This window comes from Chlorocebus sabaeus, chromosome 20, assembly GCF_047675955.1.
Source record: "Chlorocebus sabaeus isolate Y175 chromosome 20, mChlSab1.0.hap1, whole genome shotgun sequence".
Classification (NCBI taxonomy): domain Eukaryota; kingdom Metazoa; phylum Chordata; class Mammalia; order Primates; family Cercopithecidae; genus Chlorocebus; species Chlorocebus sabaeus.
Window position 1 is genome coordinate 100,907,018 of NC_132923.1, and position 18,945 is coordinate 100,925,962.

General features: G+C 49.2%; 1 protein-coding gene across 3 annotated transcripts; it reads left to right on the forward strand.

The window, feature by feature from the left end:
• Positions 1-6,629: 6,629 nt before the first annotated feature.
• Positions 6,630-18,889, forward strand: TRAPPC3 (trafficking protein particle complex subunit 3). 3 transcript variants are annotated; one of them, XM_007979407.3, is made up of 5 exons: positions 6,630-6,786; positions 15,325-15,422; positions 15,647-15,770; positions 17,505-17,687; positions 18,140-18,889. In XM_007979407.3, exons 1-5 carry the CDS (start codon positions 6,745-6,747, stop codon positions 18,257-18,259), a joined length of 567 nt encoding a protein of 188 aa, XP_007977598.1. In that variant the 5' UTR covers positions 6,630-6,744; the 3' UTR covers positions 18,260-18,889. The 3 variants fall into 3 exon arrangements, with proteins under 3 accessions (XP_007977598.1, XP_007977599.1, XP_007977600.1); XM_007979408.3 differs by having other exon boundaries at positions 6,631-6,786; positions 15,671-15,770; XM_007979409.3 differs by having other exon boundaries at positions 6,637-7,047; positions 15,671-15,770.
• The last annotated feature ends 56 nt before the right edge of the window (positions 18,890-18,945 follow it).

An 18,945-nucleotide genomic window follows, 5' to 3' on the forward strand; every position in this document is an offset into this window, starting at 1 on the left:
AGGGGGAGCAGGGCTGGGACTCCGCTTTCCCACCCTGGAGTTTGGGGGCTCTGGCGCTGGGGCTGAGAGGGCAGCTTCGAGTCCAAATTCTTTCTCAAACCCACCTAAACCAAAGCGGCCCGGGGGACGTCGGGAGGCATGAAGGAGAGTCACAAGGAGGCCCCCGAAAGGGCTTCGCTTTCTCTCCCTTGCTGATGGCTGGGCTGGGGAGAGGTCCTGGAGCCTTGCTGCCGCCCTTGCTCCAGCATCCTGGGCTTGTGTCTTCCCTGCTCCTCTGGGGTAATTACAGCCCTGCGCAGCTGCCTTACCCAGGTCTCTAATCTGCTGGGTCCCTCCCGGCTCCAAACTGGGTGGTCCTAGCCCTGAACCTCCCCCACCCCCACCAGACGACCCCGCCAATCACCCCAGAAGGATTTTCTCCCCGTGGTCTGTCGATGAGGGGGTGGCGACCCCCTCCAGAATCCACTCCCTAAAGTAGCCCTTCTTCCCAGCCCTCCAGAGTGGACTCCCAGCCCCCTTGTTGGTGCCAGCTGAGGTGAGGGCTTCAAGCCAAGCCAGGCCCAGCCCGGGGCAGAATGGGGAGCTTGCTGGGAAGGTGGATGGGTGATGGTGCTGCCGCAGGGACTTGGGTTGGTGGGGAGGAGGAGGGGCAGCTGGGCCCTGCACACCCTGGCCCTGCCCTTTGTCCTGACTTCTAGAAGGTCAGTTCTCTAGTTCTTCATTGTCCAGAGATTAGGCCCAGTGAGATACTGTCCCCCTTGCCCCCCTTCCCGCCAGTGCCTCCTTCCTTTTAGCAGCTCCAGAAAGCGGCCATTTGGAGGGATAGAGTGGGAAACAAAAGGGTCACCAGCTCAGGCAACCTGGGAGCAGCCTGTCCTGGGATGTGTGCATACCCGGGGGCTTGGACACTCTTGGGAAGGCCTGGGAAGGGAATAGTGTCCCCTCTGGCCCAAAAACATTAGAAAAGGATGATGATAGAAGGGCGGCAACTGGAGCCAGCAACCTTGAGCTAGTGACTTTTCTAAAGAAAACTAATTTGCTTTCCTACAAAATCAGAAAAATAATAGTGCTATGAGGTATCTTGGGGTCTTTGTAAAGATTAAATAAGGCAATGGAAATGAAGTGCTGAGCACAGAACCTGGCATCTAGGAAGTGCTCAGTAAATAAGTATAATGGTGATGAAGGCATTGATGAGTAAAAGTGGAAGGACGAGAAGCAGATCCCGCATCTTTGTGTCAGTCATCTTATCTGCAGGGTGGGGGGACTGCAGGGATGTTGGAGTTCATGACAGTCCTTTGTGAGGTCAGAGGCCTCACAGCCTGCCTCTTCCAGAGCTGGACAGGCCAGACCTGACCCAGGCAGTGGCCAGACAGCAGAATTCAGGAACATGTATGGGGAGAGCCCTCTGGGATGGTTCTTCTCCCACCTCCCACCCCTTGTCTTGAGATTACTGCAGGGATGAAGATAGATGGATGGATGGATGGATGGTTGGATGGGAGTAGTGAGATACCCACCATTGGCTACGGTTCAAGAATAGTGACTGGCTGTGGTGGCTCACACTGTAATCCCAGCAATTTGGGAGGCCAAGGTGAGAGGATTGCTTGAAGTCAGGAGTTCGAGATCAGCCTGGCCAACATGGTGAAAACCTGTCTCTACCTAAAATACAAAAGTTAGCCAGGTGTGGTGGTGTGCGCCTGTAATCCCAGCTACTCCAGAGGCTGAGGCAGGAGAATCGCTTGAACCTCGGAGGCGGAGGTTACAGTGAGCCAAGATCGTGCCACTGCACTCCAGCCTGGGCAACAGAATGAGACCCTGCCACAACAAAACAAACAAACAGCCAAACAAACAAAAAAAATAGTGGAGGCGGAAATGGCAGCTAAAAATGAACAGATAGGTCAGGCACAGCCCACGCAGGAGGACTTGAATGCCAAATGGCTTGGAAATGAGCATGGGGAGCTGTTGAAGATCATGAGGGTTTTCAGTAGAGGAAGGGAGAGCAGACTTTAGAACTGGAAATCTATTGTCTTCGAGATTGACTGTGGGGAGCTCACTAAAAAGAGACAGCGCGTGGTATTAGCCTATGTCAGGGGTTCTCAACCAAGGGTAATTTTGCCCCCCAGGAGACATTTAGCCGTGTTTAGAGACACATGGCGGTGTGTGGGGGGGTGTGTCTGTAAACATGGCAGCTACTGCGTAGAAGCTAGGGATACTGCTTACCATCCTACATTGCGTAGGACCATCCTCACAATAAGGAATTCTCAGGTGCAAAATGTCAGTAGTGCTAAGGTTGAGGAACCCTTCCCTAGCCTGAGGGTGAGGAACTCATAATATGTTGATTCTGGAGACCAGCAGAGCATCTGGGAGTTTGGCAGCTTAAATGACAATTCTCCTGGCCAGACCCGAAGGTTTCCTGCACTGCTGACGAGTCCACGGGGAGTGCGGGAAGGATGGCTGAGGGGGTGTCTGGAGAGCACCCATTTTCCGTGATTGAGACAGTTGGTGGACAGAGGAAGTGGACTCCTCTCCATTCTCCTCCTCACTGGCCAGGATCCCTGGCGGATCCCAGGCCCCAGCAACCAAGAGGGTTAAGAGTGGACGTCTCAGGCCGGGCGCGGTGGCTCAAGCCTGTAATCCCAGCACTTTGGGAGGCCGAGACGGGCGGATCACGAGGTCAGGAGATCGAGACTATCCTGGCTAACACGGTGAAACCCCATCTCTACTAAAAAAAAAAAAACTAGCCGGGCGAGGTGGCGGGCGCCTGTAGTCCCAGCTACTCGGGAGGCTGAGGCAGGAGAATGGCGTGAACCCGGGAGGCAGAGCTTGCAGTGAGCCGAGATCCGGCCACTGCACTCCAGCATGGGCGGCAGAGCGAGACTCCGTCTCAAAAAAAAAAAAAAAAAAAAAAAAAAAAGAGTGGACGTCTCTCTGAGTTTGGGGCTAGGTGACGCTGCATGGGGCACCACAAATATTAGACATCCCGGAGAAGGAGCAAGTCGGGTACTTGTTGAAACCCTAACATAAGAGGCTGAAGTCCCAACAGCATTCTCTGCAGTCTTTGCAGGAGGGACAGGGACCTCTGGACCAGGGCAGTCTCCTCAGGGCAGGAGGAGATCGTGGCCCATGGCGGTCTCCTCCTTCTGCATGGAAACAGGCATGAGTGAGCTGTTCCTTTCCCTTTGGAAGGCTGATGCAGGCGGATTGCTTGAGCTCAGGAGTTCGAGAGTAGCCTGGGCAACATGGTGAAATCCTGTCTCCATCAAAAATACAAAAAATTAACCAGGCATGGTGGTGCGTGCCTGTAGTCTGAACTACTCAGGAGGCTGAGGTGGGAGGATCACTTGAGCCCAGGAGATCAAGGCTGCAATGAGCCATGTTTGTACCACTGCACTCCAGCCTGGATGACAGAGACCTTGTCTGAAAAAAGAGAGAGAGAAAAGAGAGCAAAAAAAAAATATTTAAAAAAAAGAGTATAATAGAAAAATTTGTGGCCAGGCGGGGTGGCTCATGCCTGTAATCCCAGCACCTTGGGAGGTGAAGGTGGGCAGATGACCTGAGGTCAGGAGTTCATGACCAACCTGGCCAACATGTCGAAACCCAGTCTCTACCAAAAATACAAAAACATTAGCCAAGCATGGTGGCACATGCCTGTAGTCCCAGCTGCTCAGGAGGCTGAGGCAGGAGAATCATTTGAACTTGGGAGGCGGAGGTTGCAGTGAGCCAAGATCTCACCACTACCACTGCACTCCAGCCTGGGCAACAGAGCAAGACTCTAAAAAAAAAAAAAAAAAAAAAAAAAAAAGGAGAAAAAAAAAAAAGAAAAATATGTTTCCATCCTGTTTCCCCTAGGGGAAGAAAGGCAAGGGCATTTTCAGCCTCCTAGGTTTGGTGCGGCAGGATCCGGGATGAACCTGATGGAGAGGTGAAGGAAATCACAGGGGGAGTTAACAAAGTTACAAATCTCATGACTGAGGCCCTGGATGCTGCTCCCACACCCACAGAGTACTGCAGGAAGTGGGAGGGGCCTCACAGTGGGGGCAGAGAGAATAGGCATCACATTCTCACTCCCACCCCAGCCTCAAGGCACTGCCCCAGCCTCAAGGGACTGCAGCAACAAGGGGTCTCTAACCAGCACCGGCCTTCCTGGGGGGCCACAGCCTCCGGGGCCCACTCCCTGGGGCTGGTGATGCCAACTGCCCCTCCCCCTCCAGCTTTTGGGGAGGCGGGGAACTCAGATACAGGACTAAATAGGTTCAACCCTTTGGGTTCCTAGGAGAGAGTCTTTGTCTAGAGCCCCTGATAGGAACAGAAAGCTATCCCTTGTGTTGTTTTCTAGGGAGAAGGAGAAGAGGGTGGCGAGGGGACATCTGGTGTTCCTCAATGTCCTGGCCCCTAGAGGTTGTAGGGAGGGTTTGGGATTTGGGAATGATGGAAACCATAGGGAGAATCCTTGGAACAGCTGTCTAAGGAGTTTTGTTTGTTTTTTTGTTTTTTTTTTTGTTTTTAAGACAAGGTTTCAGTTCTGTCACCCAGGCTGGAGTGCAGTAGTGCAAACATGGCTCACTGCAGCCTCCACCTCCTGGGTTCAAGCAGTCTTCCCACCTTAGCCTTCCTAGTAGCTGGGGACCACAGGTGCATGCCACAATGCTCAGCTCGTTTTTTTTTCTTTTAATTTTTATTTATTTTTGTTAGTAAAGAAACAAAAGAGTGACTATTTCATAACAGAACAGCCTTTTTAAAAATTATTTTTTATGGAGATGGGGGTCTCACTATGTTGCCCAGGCTGGTCTCAAAACTCCTGGGCTACAGTGTTCCTCCTGCCTTTGCCTCCCGGTATGCTGGGGTTACTGGCATGAGCCACTGTGCTCAGCCTAAGAAGGCTTTAAGAACCCATCTGAGTGAGGAGGGGATCATATAGATCATTCTGAGATGGCCCCCACCCCCACTGTTAATTCAGGACTAATGACATTGCAAGTCCCAAAGAGGAAGAGACGCCAAGTGGAGGAATCCCAGGCAGAGAGAGGCAAAATCTCAGAGGCTGTTGGACAGGCAGGGAAAGGCTCCACCTCCAGTCTCTCTAGAACCGCCCTGCTTGACAGCAGGCAGGGTGGGGTCGGGTGGCTGGCCGTGAGTATGACTCAGGTTTCTGTGGGCAGCCAAGGGCAGCCGGCAGGGAGGAGCCCAGACCGACAGACAGGCTGGCCAACTGCAGCTTTCACCTCAGCTGTCCTCTCTCCTGGGAATGCAGAGGCCTCTTCTCAAGATGAGCTGGCCCTTGGGGGCTAGTTGACCCCTGCTTTCCTCCCCCAACCCCAACCAACCCTCAAGTTCCTTCCGAGAGCCCTCGGCCCTTGGCTCCTTCCCCTGTGGCATTACACAGGATGGAGAGTGAGGGGTCACTGCCTCTAGGGAGGAAACAGAATGTCTGGGGAAAGGGGTATAATAATGATTGGTCCTGCAACCTGAGGGAGGGACTGGGGGAACCCTGGGCACCAGCTTGCAGCCTGAGCGGCCCCCGCAGCCCTCCCTAACCTGGCTGGCTCATGTCTGGACAGGCTGGTTGTCATGGTGAGGGCTAGGGGCCAGAATGCAGCTGCTACAGTCAGGCTACCAGGCCTAAGTGAACAGAGAGTGCTCAGGGACCCCCCAGCCCAGCTTCCTCAGAGTTGATCAGCTGAGAGACCGCTGGAGCTGAAACCAAAGAGCTGTGGTCAGGGACTGTAGACTTCCCCTTGGTGATGGGTGAGGGTTCAGCCAGCACATTCTCTTCGTGTTTCTGGGGCCTGTTTGTTGGCTTGTTTTTGGAGGGTGGCTGGAAGGGAATACACGTTTATTTTATGCCTTTTATGCGCCCAAGTGCTGGGCATGCGTGGCTCACCAATCTTTACAACAACTGAGAGAGATTCAGCAACTTGCCTAAAATGGCAAAGCTGGGATTAGAACTCAGAACTGACAGCCACGACAGTTAGTGATCTTTGTTTCCTGGGAACCAGGCAGTGTAGCTGTTCTAGGGGGATGGAGGGGGAGAAAGTGACTTGAACTTTATCTAAAAGACTGGATATTCCATCACGAAGCCACAGGTGGTAGAATGCAGATGCTGGCAGCATTTGGGGTTTGGGAACAGATGGCAGTCTGAAGAGAAAGCCTCTAGCGAAATGCTTGGCACATAGTAGGTCATTACATATTTTTCTAATGAAGAAGCCAATTCTGTGTGAGTCATTGCTAGTTTTCTGGGACATCTTGGGAGCTTCTGGAGCTAAATCGCAACAGCGGAAGAAGCTAGCTCGAAAGAGGGACTTTCCAACACCAACCCTGGCGAGAGAGGAATTTGCGGAGCATCATCTCAGAGCCGGGCGCGGGGGGAGGGGGACCGGGGGAACCGTGTGGATTACCCAGGATTACTGAAGGCTGCGGACGCCACCTAGTGGCTGGGATGCTATCCAGGGCGAGCTGGGCTCTACCAGGCAGGCGCGCGCGGAGCACTCCGGGAGTGGTAGTTGTTGACTGCGTTAAGAGGCGGTGCTGCCAAAGAGGCTGTTGGGTGTTGTAGTCCGACGTTTGTTGGGCGGAAATTACCTTCGTCGGCCGGACCACGAGTCCCGTGGTGCCCCGCGGCAGGCCGCGCAGGCGCAGTGAGTCAGTGCCAGTCAGTCCCTTGGGCTGAGGGGCAGCGGCTAGGCGGGCGGCGTCTGCAGGGGTCGCCGAGCTAACCCTTGGCTAGGAGAGTGGGGCGGGGCGGCCGGCACCATGTCGAGGCAGGCGAACCGTGGCACCGAGAGCAAGAAAATGGTAACTTGGAGCGCGTGACCTCGGCGGGCGGGGCGAAATTGAGGCGTACAGGGAAGGGGCCCGGCGCCGAGCGCGAGGCGCGTTTGGAAAAGGGCCCTTTTGTGAGCTCTGGCAGGGGGAAGCCTCTTGCTGGATCACTCTGGGACGTCCCAGGCAGGTTAGGGAACCGTCGGAGAAGTTCCCCGGAGGAGACCTCTTTCCCGTGGAGACCCCGCCCCCAAGGCCTGAGTGCGGCTATGTCCTAAGCCAACAACAACGACGGTAATAAATATCAGTAACTGCCACTTACTGCTCTATTACTGTGTGTTAGGCACCGGGCCGCGCACGTTACATGCATTCCAGTATCTCAGTTAATCTGCAGAGTAGCCCGTATCTGATGGATAACATGATTGCCGTTTTTAACAGCTTGGAGAGCTTACGTAATTTTCTCACATTTACACCTGGAAAGTTAGGACTTGGACCCGTGTTTAACTCCAAAGCTAATGCTTCAGACTGTTAGGCTATACTCTTAGGCTATAGTGACTCGCACTGTGGCGTGGGTATTGTGAGAGATGTTCAGTTACTGGTCATGCCAGAAAGGAACGTTTTATTCAATGAAATAAGAGATGGGCCAGAGGAAGCAGTGAGTGGTGCCCTTTATGGAGTGGGTGGCTCCCTTCTTTCCCGGGGAATAGTTGGACACCATATGGTCCTATAAAGTTGGACTAGGGGCTGGGGCTGCAGACTTAGGTCATTTTTCATTTTTTCTACCCCCTCCCGTCCCCAGACGAAGTCTCTCTCTGTCACCCAGGCTGTAGTGCGGTGGTACTAACTTGGCTCACTGCAACCTGCCAGGTTCAAGCAGTTCTCCTGCCTCAGCCTCCCGAGTAGCTGGGATTACAGGTGGCCACGACCACGCCTGGTTAATTTTTGTATTTTTAGTAGAGATGGGGTTTCACCATGTTGGCCAGGCTGGTCTCGAACTCCCAACCTCAGGTAATCCACCTTCCTCGGCCTCCCAAAGTGCTGGGATTACAGGCGTGAGCCACTGCGCCCAGCCAATTTTTGTATTTTTAGTTGAGATGTGGTTTCACCATATTGGCCAGCCTGGTCTCAAACTCGTGGCCTTAAGTGATCTGCCTGCCTGTTCGGACTCCCAGAGTGCTGGGATTACAGGGTGAGCCACCGCACCTGGCCAAAAGATGAGAATATTTTGTTAGGAAACAATGTCAGGTTAGGGGAAATACATGGACCTTGATTGGAATTCTGACTTGATAGATCTTCAATTTCTTTATCTATAAAATGGGGATAGTAACGCCTACCTAATATTACATGGGGTGGTGTAAAATGTGAGGGGTGTGGTAAATGTTTCCTTCTCCTTTTCCTGTGAGATGAGCAGAGGTCTTCCTGGTTAGTTTTCGTAGTTTGCTCTCATTTTATCCATTTTTTAAACCTGAAATCAATATTGAACTCTTTAACAAAAACCTGCAGACTCTACCCCCAACTCCCAGTATTCTTCGTTTCAGTGAAGTAAGGTAATTAGGGAGGGGCAGCAGCATACTCCTGCCCTCAAGGCTCTTGGAACTCCCTTCCTCTAGATAGTCACCTAGCCCACTCCTGGCTTCATTCATAGTTACTTACATGTCACCTCCTTTGAGAGGCCTTCCCTCCTGGTTACCTAATTCTCTAACCTCTAACTCTATGCTGATTGTCTTCATAGCACTGTTTAATTTTAAATTTTAAATGATTTACCCAGGCTGGAGTGCAGTGGCATGATCGGGGCTCATCCAGCCTGACCTCCAGAGTTCAAGCAATCCTCCCACCTCAGCCTCCCAAGTAGCTGGTACTATAGGTGTGCACCACCATGCTTGGCTAATTTTTTTTTTTTTCTTTTCTTTTTTTTTGTAGAGCTAGGGGTCTCCCTGTGTTGCTCTGGTTGGTCTTGAGGTCTCAAACTTCTAGGTTCAAGCAATCCCTCCAGCTCCGCCTCACAACTTACTGGGATTGCATTTGTGTTCCATTTAAGCTTTCCAAGACCTAAATTGTTTTGTTTTGTGTTTTGAGACAGAGTCTTGCTCTATCACCTAGGCTGGAGTGCAGTGGCCCGATCTCAGCTCACTGCAACCTCCACCTCCCGGGTTCAAAAGATTCTCCTGCCTCAGCCTCCCAAATAGCTAGGATTACAGGCACCCACCACTACGCCCGGCTGATTTTTGTATTCCTAGGTTGGTCTCAAACTCCTAACCTCAAGTGATCTGCCCGCCTCAGCCTCTCAAATTGCTGGGATTACAGGTTTGAGCCACTGCACCCAGCCTTCTTTTTTAGCATTGATTTATTAAAATGAAAGTACACTCCACAAAGCAGGAGCAGGATTGAGCAAACGGCTCAAGAGCCACCTAAATTGTTAATATGCCCAAGTAACTAGATTTTAGTCTGTGCAAACAGAAACAGCCCTTTTGTCCAATAAACTTTTCCTCAGCCCCAACTATATGCAGAGCTCTGTGCTAGATGCTGTGGGAGATGCAAGGATGAAGTCCTAGTCCCTAACTTTGAGAAGCACATACTCTGTGAGGGAGACAGAAATGTATACCATATATACTGTGTATCTTTTAGCAGTGGAAAAATGAAAAGAAATGTATGCCATACAGAGGTATAGTACCGGCTGCACCTGAGTTCTAGTTTAACCACTTACTTGCCGTGTTACCTCGGGCAGGTTTGTTCATTATTCTAGCATCAGCTTCGTCATCTTTTTTTTTTTTTTTTTTTTTTTTAAATAAAGGAAGTAGGCCAGGTGCGGTGGCTCACGCCTGTAACCCAGCACTTTGGGAGGCTGAGGCGGGTGGATCACGAGGTCAAGAGACTGGAGACCATCCTGGCCAACATGGTGAAACACTGTCTCTACTAAAAATAGACAAATTAGCTGGGTGTGGTGGCACACACCTGTAGTCCGAGCTAGTCGGGAGGCTGAGGAAGGAGAATGGCGTGAACCTGGGAGGTGGAGCTCGCAGTGAGCCAAGATGGCGCCACTGCACTCCAGCCTGGGCAACAGAGCGAGACTCTGTCTCCAAAAAAAAAAAAAACAACCTCCTTAAGGAGAGTTGACATTTTGTTTGGGGCACTGACTGGAAGAAAGGCCTCCTGAAAACTGTCAAGTGGTGTCTCACCTGAGTGTAGAGCTGGTTTCATTTACTTTGTTCATGTTGTACCTGAAGTAGTTGGAGATCATGTTGGCATAGCTGCTATAAATCCTGTGGTTTCTTGTCTGCAAAGCACATTCAAGTCCATTATCTTACTAGATCCTACCAACAACCCTGTGAATGGCATGGCAGATTTTACTGTTTTACTGTTACTTTTTTTGAGTTAGAAGATTGAGGCTTAGCCCGGTAAATTGATTTACCTAAGTATTCACAGCTGTTAAGCAGCAAGTCCAGACTCCAAATCAGGCTTTCAGGATCTTGCTGTGTTGCCCAGGCTGGAATGCAGTGGTGTAATCACAGTTCACTGCAGCCTTGACTTCTTAGGCTCAAGCCATCCTCTCACCTCAGCCTCCTGAGTAGCTGGGACTACAGGCATGGGCCACCACACCCAGCTAATTTGTTCTATTTTTTAAAAGATGGGTTCTCATTGTGTTTCCTAGGCTAGTCTCAAACTCCTGGGCTCAGGTGACCACTTCTGACCCCTGCCTCGGACTCCTAAAGTGCTGGGATTATAGGCATGAGCCACCATGCCCAGCCAGAAAGTTGTTTATATTAATTCAAAATCTCTTTCTTTCCTTATTACTTGCCCTCCATTTTTTTTTTTTTTTTTTTTCTGAGACAGGGTCTAACTCTTGTCTCCCAGGCTGAAGTGCAGTGGCGCAATCTTGGCTCACCGCAATCTCTGCCTCCTGGGTTCAAGCAATTCTCCTGCCACAGCCTCCTAAGTAGCTGGGATTACAGGCGCCTGCCACCACGCCCGGCTAATTTTTGTAGTTTTAGTAGAGAATGGGTTTCACTGTGTTGGCCAGGCTGGTCTCAAACTCCAGACCTCAAGTGATCCGTCCGCCTCGGCCTCCCAAAGTGCTGTACTTGCCCTCCTTGAACCTAGTTCAGGGTGCTCTCTAGCACCACACCACATGGCACCAGTTTAAGAATAAAAATAAGCATGTATTTCTTGAGTACCTGCTGTGCAGTGGGTGCTCCACAAACATCATTATCTGATTGAAATTTCGCTGGAATTGCACAGTAACTCTGAAAGGCGGGTAACATTGTCACCATTTTACAGATGGGAAAAACTAATGTTCAGGAAGGTTAAGCAGCAGCTTAGGATAACAAAGCTTTTTACAGGATAAATGCTCAACTATAAGAAGGCTGTTGAGTTTCAGTTACTTAACCTGTCATCTGTTAAATGGGGATGAATAATATTTGTGCTGCTAGACTCTCATGGTTATGAGAAACTGTTACCAAAATAGATGTGTTGGCTGGGCGCGGTGGCTCACGCCTGTAATCCCAGCACTTTGGGAGGCTGAGACGGGCGGATCACGAGGTCAGGAGATCGAGACCATCCTGGCTAACAGTGAAACCCTGCCTCTACTAAAAATACAAAAAATTAGCCGGGCATGGTGGTGGGCACCTGCAGTCCCAGCTACTCAGGAGGCTGAGGCAGAAGAATGGCATGAACTCAGGAGGCGGAGCTTGCAGTGAGCTGAGATCACGCCAATGCACCCCAGCCTGGGCGACAGAGCGAGACTCCGTCTCAAAAATAGATGTGTTGCAGAAGATATTCATGTTTCTGGTGGTAGCAGAGATGTGGTGCTTATGTTCAGTGAAGAGATTGGGCTGGTTGACCTTTATGATCCCATGAGAACTTTTGTTTTAAAGGTCACAAGGGCTGAAAACCCGGATCTTCCGACTCTACAACCTCCTGTCACTTATCTGATTTCCTCTTCTATTCTCTCTTGCTTACTCATTTCTAATGCCAAGAGCCTCCCGCTGTTTCTCAAACACACCAGGCATACTTCTACCTCAGAATCTTTAGAAATAGTGCCTAGAATTTTTTTAGACCAGATATCTATCCAGATATCTTCATGGCTTACCAAATATCACCTTAGTGAGGCCTTCCCTGATTATTCTATTAAAATTAACCACCCCCCAACACACACACACACACACACACACGTACGTACACACATACATACCCCCAATCTGTTTTTGTGCTTTATTTTTCTCCATAGCACCTATCGCCGTTTGGCAAATCATGTATTTTATTTGGCTTTGTTGTCTCTTCCCCTCCTGTTAGATAGCCTGGTACACAGTAAATGTTGAATGAATGATTTGTTTTCTTGTTTTTTTTTTTTTTGTTTTTTTTTTTGAGATGGAGTCTCGCTCTGTAGCCCAGGCTGGAGTGCAGTGGCCGGATCTTAGCTCACTGCACGCTCCGCCTCCTGGGCTTACGCCATTCTCCTGCCTCAGTCTCCCGAGTAGCTGGGACTACAGGCGCCCGCCACCTCACCCGGCTAGGTTTTTTTTTGTATTTTGTAGTAGAGACGGGGTTTCACCGTGTTAGCCAGGATGGTCTTGATCTCCTGACCTCGTGATCCGCCCATCTCGGCCTCCCAAAGTGCTGGGATTACAGGCTTGAGCCACCACGCCCGGCGATTTGTTTTCATTATACCATAGCCCACTCCTATTTTATTTGTTTATATTTATATTTATTTTTATTTTTTGAGACAGGGTCTCTTTTACCTAGGCAGGAGTACAGTGGTGCAATTACAGTTCATTGCAGGCTTGATGTCCCAGGCTCAAGCCATCCTCCCCCTCAGCCTCCCGAGTAGCTGAGACAATAGGCATCCACGACTATGCTTGGCTAATTTTTTAAATTTTTTGTAAAGTTGGGGGGTCTCACTATTTGCCCAGGCTGGTCTGAAATCCCTGGGCTCAAGTGATCCTCCCGCCTCAGCCTCCCAAAGTGCCGGAATTACCAGTGTGAGCCAGCACACCTGGCCCTCCCTTCCATTTTTATAGCATAAAGGCCTTTAAGTTATACATTTATGTCACTCACAGTTCCACAGAGGCTTGGTTCGTAATTGAAGATGAAGATAGACTTGCAAATCAAGAGAGGGTATGGAGAGCCTAACTTAGGGATGCCATTCCCAGATCCCAGGTATATTGATTCCATGACCACCAGCAGATCTGTCCAGGACCTTGATTTTTCTTATTGGTAAATAGGAGGTAGCTGCATGTATAAGGTGCTTGATACTTGGCATCATGGTGGCCTGAGGCTCTTGGAGTCTCCATCCAAGGGCTCATTAATAATGGAATGAAAGCTCTCCTGATTTAATGCAGTGGTGCTAATTCTCTGGACTGGTAACTGCTGGATTGTTTCCATCCATTCATGCCCAAACCATTCTAGTGCCAAGCCCTTGACTTTACTAAAAAAAATCCTTCCCCTCCTTAACAGCTTCCCCTTAATTGCCATATTTGGTAAATAGTCTCTTGGAGATACTGATCTGACTGTTTAGTTGAGTTCAAAGGGCCTCCTGATCCTGAAACTGATTTTCTTTGACTCTAATACAGCTAAGTTTTTTGGGTATTTTTTTTTTCCTCCTGTTTTTCTTTTTATTGAGTAGGGCTTATTAATATTGTAGTTGTGGGGAAGAGTGGATAGGTTGACCTCTGGCTTGGAAACCTTTGATTTTTTTTCTCCCCAAATTACTTATTTCAATAATTAGCTGTTTGTCTTTGGGCACATTCTTTTTGTTTTGTTTTGTTTTGTTTTGTTTTTTTGGAGACAGAGTCTCGCTCTGTTGCCCGGGCTGGAGTGCAGTGGCCGGATCTCAGCTCACTGCAAGCTCCGCTTCCTGGGTTTACGCCATTCTCCTGCCTCAGCCTCCTGAGTAGCTGGACTACAGGCACCCACCACCTCACCTGGCTAGTTTTTTGTATTTTTTAGTAGAGACGAGGTTTCACTGTGTTAGCCAGGATGATCTCGATCTCCTGACCTCGTGATCCACCTGTCTCAACCTCCCAAAGTTCTGGGATTACAGGCTTGAGCCACCGCGCCCAGCCCTTGGGCACATTCTTTAACCATTCTGGGTCTCAGTTTCCTCATCTCTAAAGTGGGATTAATTCTTGCCTTTCCTAGATTACTGTATTATCATGGGATAGATAATGAGATACAAGTAGAATGCAGTATTTAAGCAAAAGGCATTCAAATTGTTATTCTTGTAATGCCCCCATCATCAGGTCATGGGGATGGCATGAGGAGCACTGGGTTCTGAGAGCCTGGGCTTTTATATTTCTTACACTTTCTTCCCCAGAAAACTTGAAGAGAGGAAGCTTCTTTGCTTCGAATCTGACAAGCCTCCATTCAGAAGGAAGTCAGTGGGTGGTTATCCTGATTTTTCAGCCTTATTTCTGAGTTAATCCATTGGTCCAGATGTGCTGTTAATATGTTTCTTGCTTTAACCCTGATAATACCTTTCACCCTGCCTGCTGCTTTCATTCTGTGGTCTTGGTATTTGTCACTCATTTCACCTTCTACATTGATTTCTTGGTAGATAGGTAACAGAATTTTTTTTTTTTTTTGAGACGGAGTCTCGCTCTGTCGCCCAGGCTGGAGTGCAGTGGCGCGATCTCAGCTCACTGCAAGCTCTACCTCCCGGGTTCACACCATTCTCCTGCCTCAGCCTCCCGAGTAGCTGGAACTACAGGTGCCCGCCACCACGCCCGGCTAATTTTAGTAGAGACGGGGTTTTTAGTAGAGACGGGGTTTCAGCGTGTTAGCCAGGATGGTCTCAGTCTCCTGACCTTTTCAACTACCCGCCTCGGCCTCCCAAAATGCTGGTATTGCAAGCATGAGCCACTGCTCCCAGCCCCAGAATTCTTCATCTGAGAAAGGGTTTCTGTGATTTTAACTGCTATTGTAATAGGAACCAGTTGATTCTGAAGAGTCACCTCTTTTCCTGGAAATATTTTGGCTGTGCGTTAAGAGGAACATTATTTTCTCCCATGCTGGTGACTTTGGAAAGGAGTTGTCATCAGGGCGATGAACTTGGTCTGGGACTTCCTTCCTGGCCCATGGACTGGGCCCTGGGTCCTCTGTTTCTCCTGGGAGGGGCCTTAGGAGTGCAGTTTACTCTAGGTCAGGACATTCTAAGACATGTGGAAGCCATTGGTCACATCTGCCAGCCACAGAGATGAGTTTGTAAATGTCTGTTTCAGTGTTTCACAGCTTCTAGTGAATGACTGTTGCTCCCATACCAGATTCTGGTGACCTGACCTGAGGCTTGACAGCTGTGGTGGAGACTTGGGTTGACTGAAGCCTACCTTGGTGTGTTGGAAGAGTGATTGCTTAGTGCGTGAGGTGCCTTTTACAGCCCATTTTGCAGTAGTTCTGGCTGCAGCCCTGCCACTTTGACCTTGTGGGCCAGATTTTCTGGCTCCTCCGTTGGGATGATGTTCTTTTCCTCTAGACACACTTAGAGGGAATCCTGACAGTTGCATCAAGGCTGATACAGACTCTCACCACACTTTCTCTTTTGTGCTACTTGGTCCCAACTGCCTTTTGAATCTCTTTTAGAGCTCTGAGCTCTTCACCCTGACCTATGGTGCTCTGGTCACCCAACTATGCAAGGACTATGAAAATGATGAAGATGTGAATAAACAGCTGGACAAAATGTGAGTGAGCTCCTTCACAGGAGAGACAGAAATGGGGCCTCCCAGCACATTGAGTCTACATTGTCCTTTAGAGCTTAAAACAGGGTTCTCTGTCTTTTCCGCCAACATTTTGGGTACATTTCTCACTAAACTCATTTACTGGGATGTTTTTGAGATTATCCTCATTTTCCCTTTACTACCAACAACCTTATGTTCAAACAAAAGACATTTAGACTCCATCATAGTCTCTTCTCTAACTTCCTTCCCAGGGGCTTTAACATTGGAGTCCGGCTGATTGAAGATTTCTTGGCTCGGTCAAATGTCGGGAGGTGCCATGACTTTCGGGAAACTGCGGATGTCATTGCCAAGGTCATTATTCTGGGCCACCTGTCCATGCTGAAGAATTGCTGCTGGGAGGCACTGCTTACCACTCTTTCTAGCTCCCTTAGAGAGCCTTTAATCTCCCAAAAGACTGGCTAGGCAGCTCTTTGGGTCAAAAAAGCATTCCAGGTCATTAAGGAATAGCATAGATTATTTAATCCCCGTGGATTAAAGCCCCACTGAAATAAAAGCCTGAGCTTTTCCACTGTGAAGGTGTAGCAGAGTAGCATGGGGGCAAAGAATACAGACTTGATTGGGTGTGGTAGCTCATGCCTGTAATCCCAGCACTTTGGGAGGCCAAGGCAGGTGGTTCATGAGGTCAGGAGTTCAAGACCAGTCTGGCCAAAATGGTGAAACCCCGTCTCTACTAAAAATACAAAAATTTGCTGGGCGTGGTGGCAGGTGCCTGTAATCCCAGCTACTTGGGAGGCTGAGGCAGAGAATTGCTTGAACCCAGGAGGTGGAGGTTGTAGTGAGCCAAAATCAGGTCACTGCACTCAAGTCTGGGTGACAGAGCGAGACTCCGTCTCAGAAATAAAAAAAAAAGAATAGAGACTCACAAACCTGGCTTCAGTATTTACTAGTTATGTGTTTTTAGGTAAGTTATTTTGAATTTCTTTAATTACCAGTGACCTCATCTTTTTTTTTTTTTTTTTTTTTTGAGACTGAGTCTCGCTCTTGTTGCCTGGACTAGAGTGCAATGGCATGATCTCGATGATCTTGGCTCACCGCAACCTCCGCCCCCTGGGTTCAAGCAATTCTCCTGGCTCAGCCTCCCGAGTAGCTGGGATTACAGGCATGCACCACCATGCCTGGCTAATTTTAATTTTGTATTTTGGGTAGAGACAGGGTTTCACCGTGTTGGTCAGGCTGGTGTCGAACTTCCAGCCTCAGGTGATCTGCCCACCTTGGCCTCCCAGAGTGCTGGGATTACAGGCATGAACCACCGCACCTGGCACCAGTTACCTAATCTTTAACATGAAGAAAATAAGAGCTACCCACAGGGCTGTTTTAAGGCGTAAATCAATAATGGACACAAACATTTAGGTTAAATGCTAGTGTTTAGCATAGTATTGTGCATATAGTAAATGTTTACTATTACTAGTGTTAGTGCTGTCTGTTACAGTATTAATAATGACATAGCACCCATAACTTTGTGGTGTCAGTTACCTGAAGTTGGGCTTTCTGTTGTAAGCTTGCTGGCCATACCCAAATCCTAAAGAGGATTGACAGTGGAGAGAGCTTTGTGAGAGTTTGGAATTAGGAGGGCTGATAGGGTAGGACTTTTTCTCTGCCCAGTAATGTGTTTTCACTTTTAAGAAGGTACATTCAGGTAGCACAGACAGAGGACAGGGAAGTGGGTTAGGGGCCTCTGCACTCGGGCAGCCACGGTGTTGGAAGACTAGTGCTCCCTTCCACTGAGAAGTACAGGCAGACAGTGAGTGAGTTGTTGCTTACTTGTATGATGTCTAAGAAAGAAAAATATTTTTGGGAAAACAAAACAAAGCGACAGCCAAAATTGTATGAGGTCGTGAAGGAGAGGGGTACAGCATCACGTACAGATGCTTCTCCTTTGTTGCCCTGAGTGTCCAAAGCGTCATCTTGCGGAGGCCACAGGTTTGTTCCTGAGCCACTTACTTCCCCTTTGCCAGTTCTGTCACCTTCCCAGTGGCACAGTTCCTGCTGCTCTTCCCTAAAGCGCTGTTTTGTGTCCCCTGACAGGTGGCGTTCAAGATGTACTTGGGCATCACTCCAAGCATTACTAATTGGAGCCCAGCTGGTGATGAATTCTCCCTCATTTTGGAAAATAACCCCTTGGTGGACTTTGTGGAACTTCCTGATAACCACTCATCCCTTATTTATTCCAATCTCTTGTGTGGGGTGTTGCGGGGAGCTTTGGAGATGGTGAGTGCAGCTCTTTATCTTCTGGGACACCTGAAATGCAATAGGGACTTGATAAGTGAATGAATGAAAGAGAGAAAAGACAGGGCTTTGGCTCACCCCAGCACTTTACTGTCTAAGATGGTGATGCTGCTGAGGTAGGATCCAAGTTGGACATCTTTACATGGTGATGCTCCTCCATACCAGGCTGGGAGGTGGTGCTGTCAGTCCCCAAAGCCCGGGAACATCCATTCTCAGATAGGCTTATTTGGTGACGGTCTCATTCTTGGGTATTCTTTGCTAAGTTTCTCCTTAAGGGTTGGAGCCATTGTCTTATGCAACAGAACATTGGCGCTGTCAATCCTGTCCTTGTGGGAAACCAGCCCCGTGGATGAGTCAGTTATGCCCCATCCCCACTGGTTCCCTAGAGGCTGTGGCCAGGCAGTTTACCCCTTCATTTCCCCCCTATCCCCCAGGTCCAGATGGCTGTGGAGGCAAAGTTTGTCCAGGACACCCTGAAAGGAGACGGTGTGACAGAAATCCGGATGAGATTCATCAGGCGGATTGAGGACAATCTTCCAGCTGGAGAGGAATAACCATCCCTAGGACTCGAGGATAGCCAGCAGGAGCACTGTTGGAATCAGCAGGCCTCTGTGCTCCCTCTGCCTTCCAGAACTCAGTGACTCTTGAACATGGATGTTATATATTCTTATAACCTGTTTCCATTCTCCATTCAAATAAAGAGCAGACTGTGGTACAGTCCATTTACCCCATGTGTGCACATTCAGGAGCAACAGTCTCTGCTCCCTTTCCCTTGAGAGGGGCCAGATGTAATCACCCTTTGTTGGACTAGAAAGAGCTCAAACCTTTTACATTCCTGTTTGAATTTTTCCAAAGCAAAACCCACTTTGACCCCATTAAGAGGCAAGCCTGGCACATCTATCCCTGGGCCTTTAAAAAGCCATTTGCCTCAAATGGCTGTAGGGTTGTGGGGTGGAGGGAGGAAGGGCTGGGAGGGAGTGGGGAGGAGCTGCTAGCTGTAGTGTGACACACTGTAGTGCTTGCAGGAAAGGAGCCAGTCATGCCGGAAACACTGACTTCTGGGAAGCCACCCAGCTCTCATTCCTCCCTGCTGTTTGGAGGCAACATCTCCTCTTTTTACAGAGGGCACATCCTTTTTTCTTACAAATTCTTCAATAAAGACACATTCTTGAGTGAAATCCCAATCATGTCCTGTTTTCTTTCTGCTCATCTCCAGGTGTTTTGTTACAATGGTGTGAGG

What these genes read in the sequence shown, in the direction of transcription:
- TRAPPC3 (XM_007979407.3), top strand. Translation starts at nt 6,745, where the DNA reads ATGTCGAGGCAGGCGAACCGTGGCACCGAGAGCAAGAAAATG. An exon ending in GCACCGAGAGCAAGAAAATG is followed by an intron (nt 6,787 to 15,324) that starts GTAACTTGGAGC and finishes AATCTCTTTTAG; the next exon opens with AGCTCTGAGCTCTTCACCCT. An exon ending in CTGCGGATGTCATTGCCAAG is followed by an intron (nt 15,771 to 17,504) that starts GTCATTATTCTG and finishes GTCCCCTGACAG; the next exon opens with GTGGCGTTCAAGATGTACTT.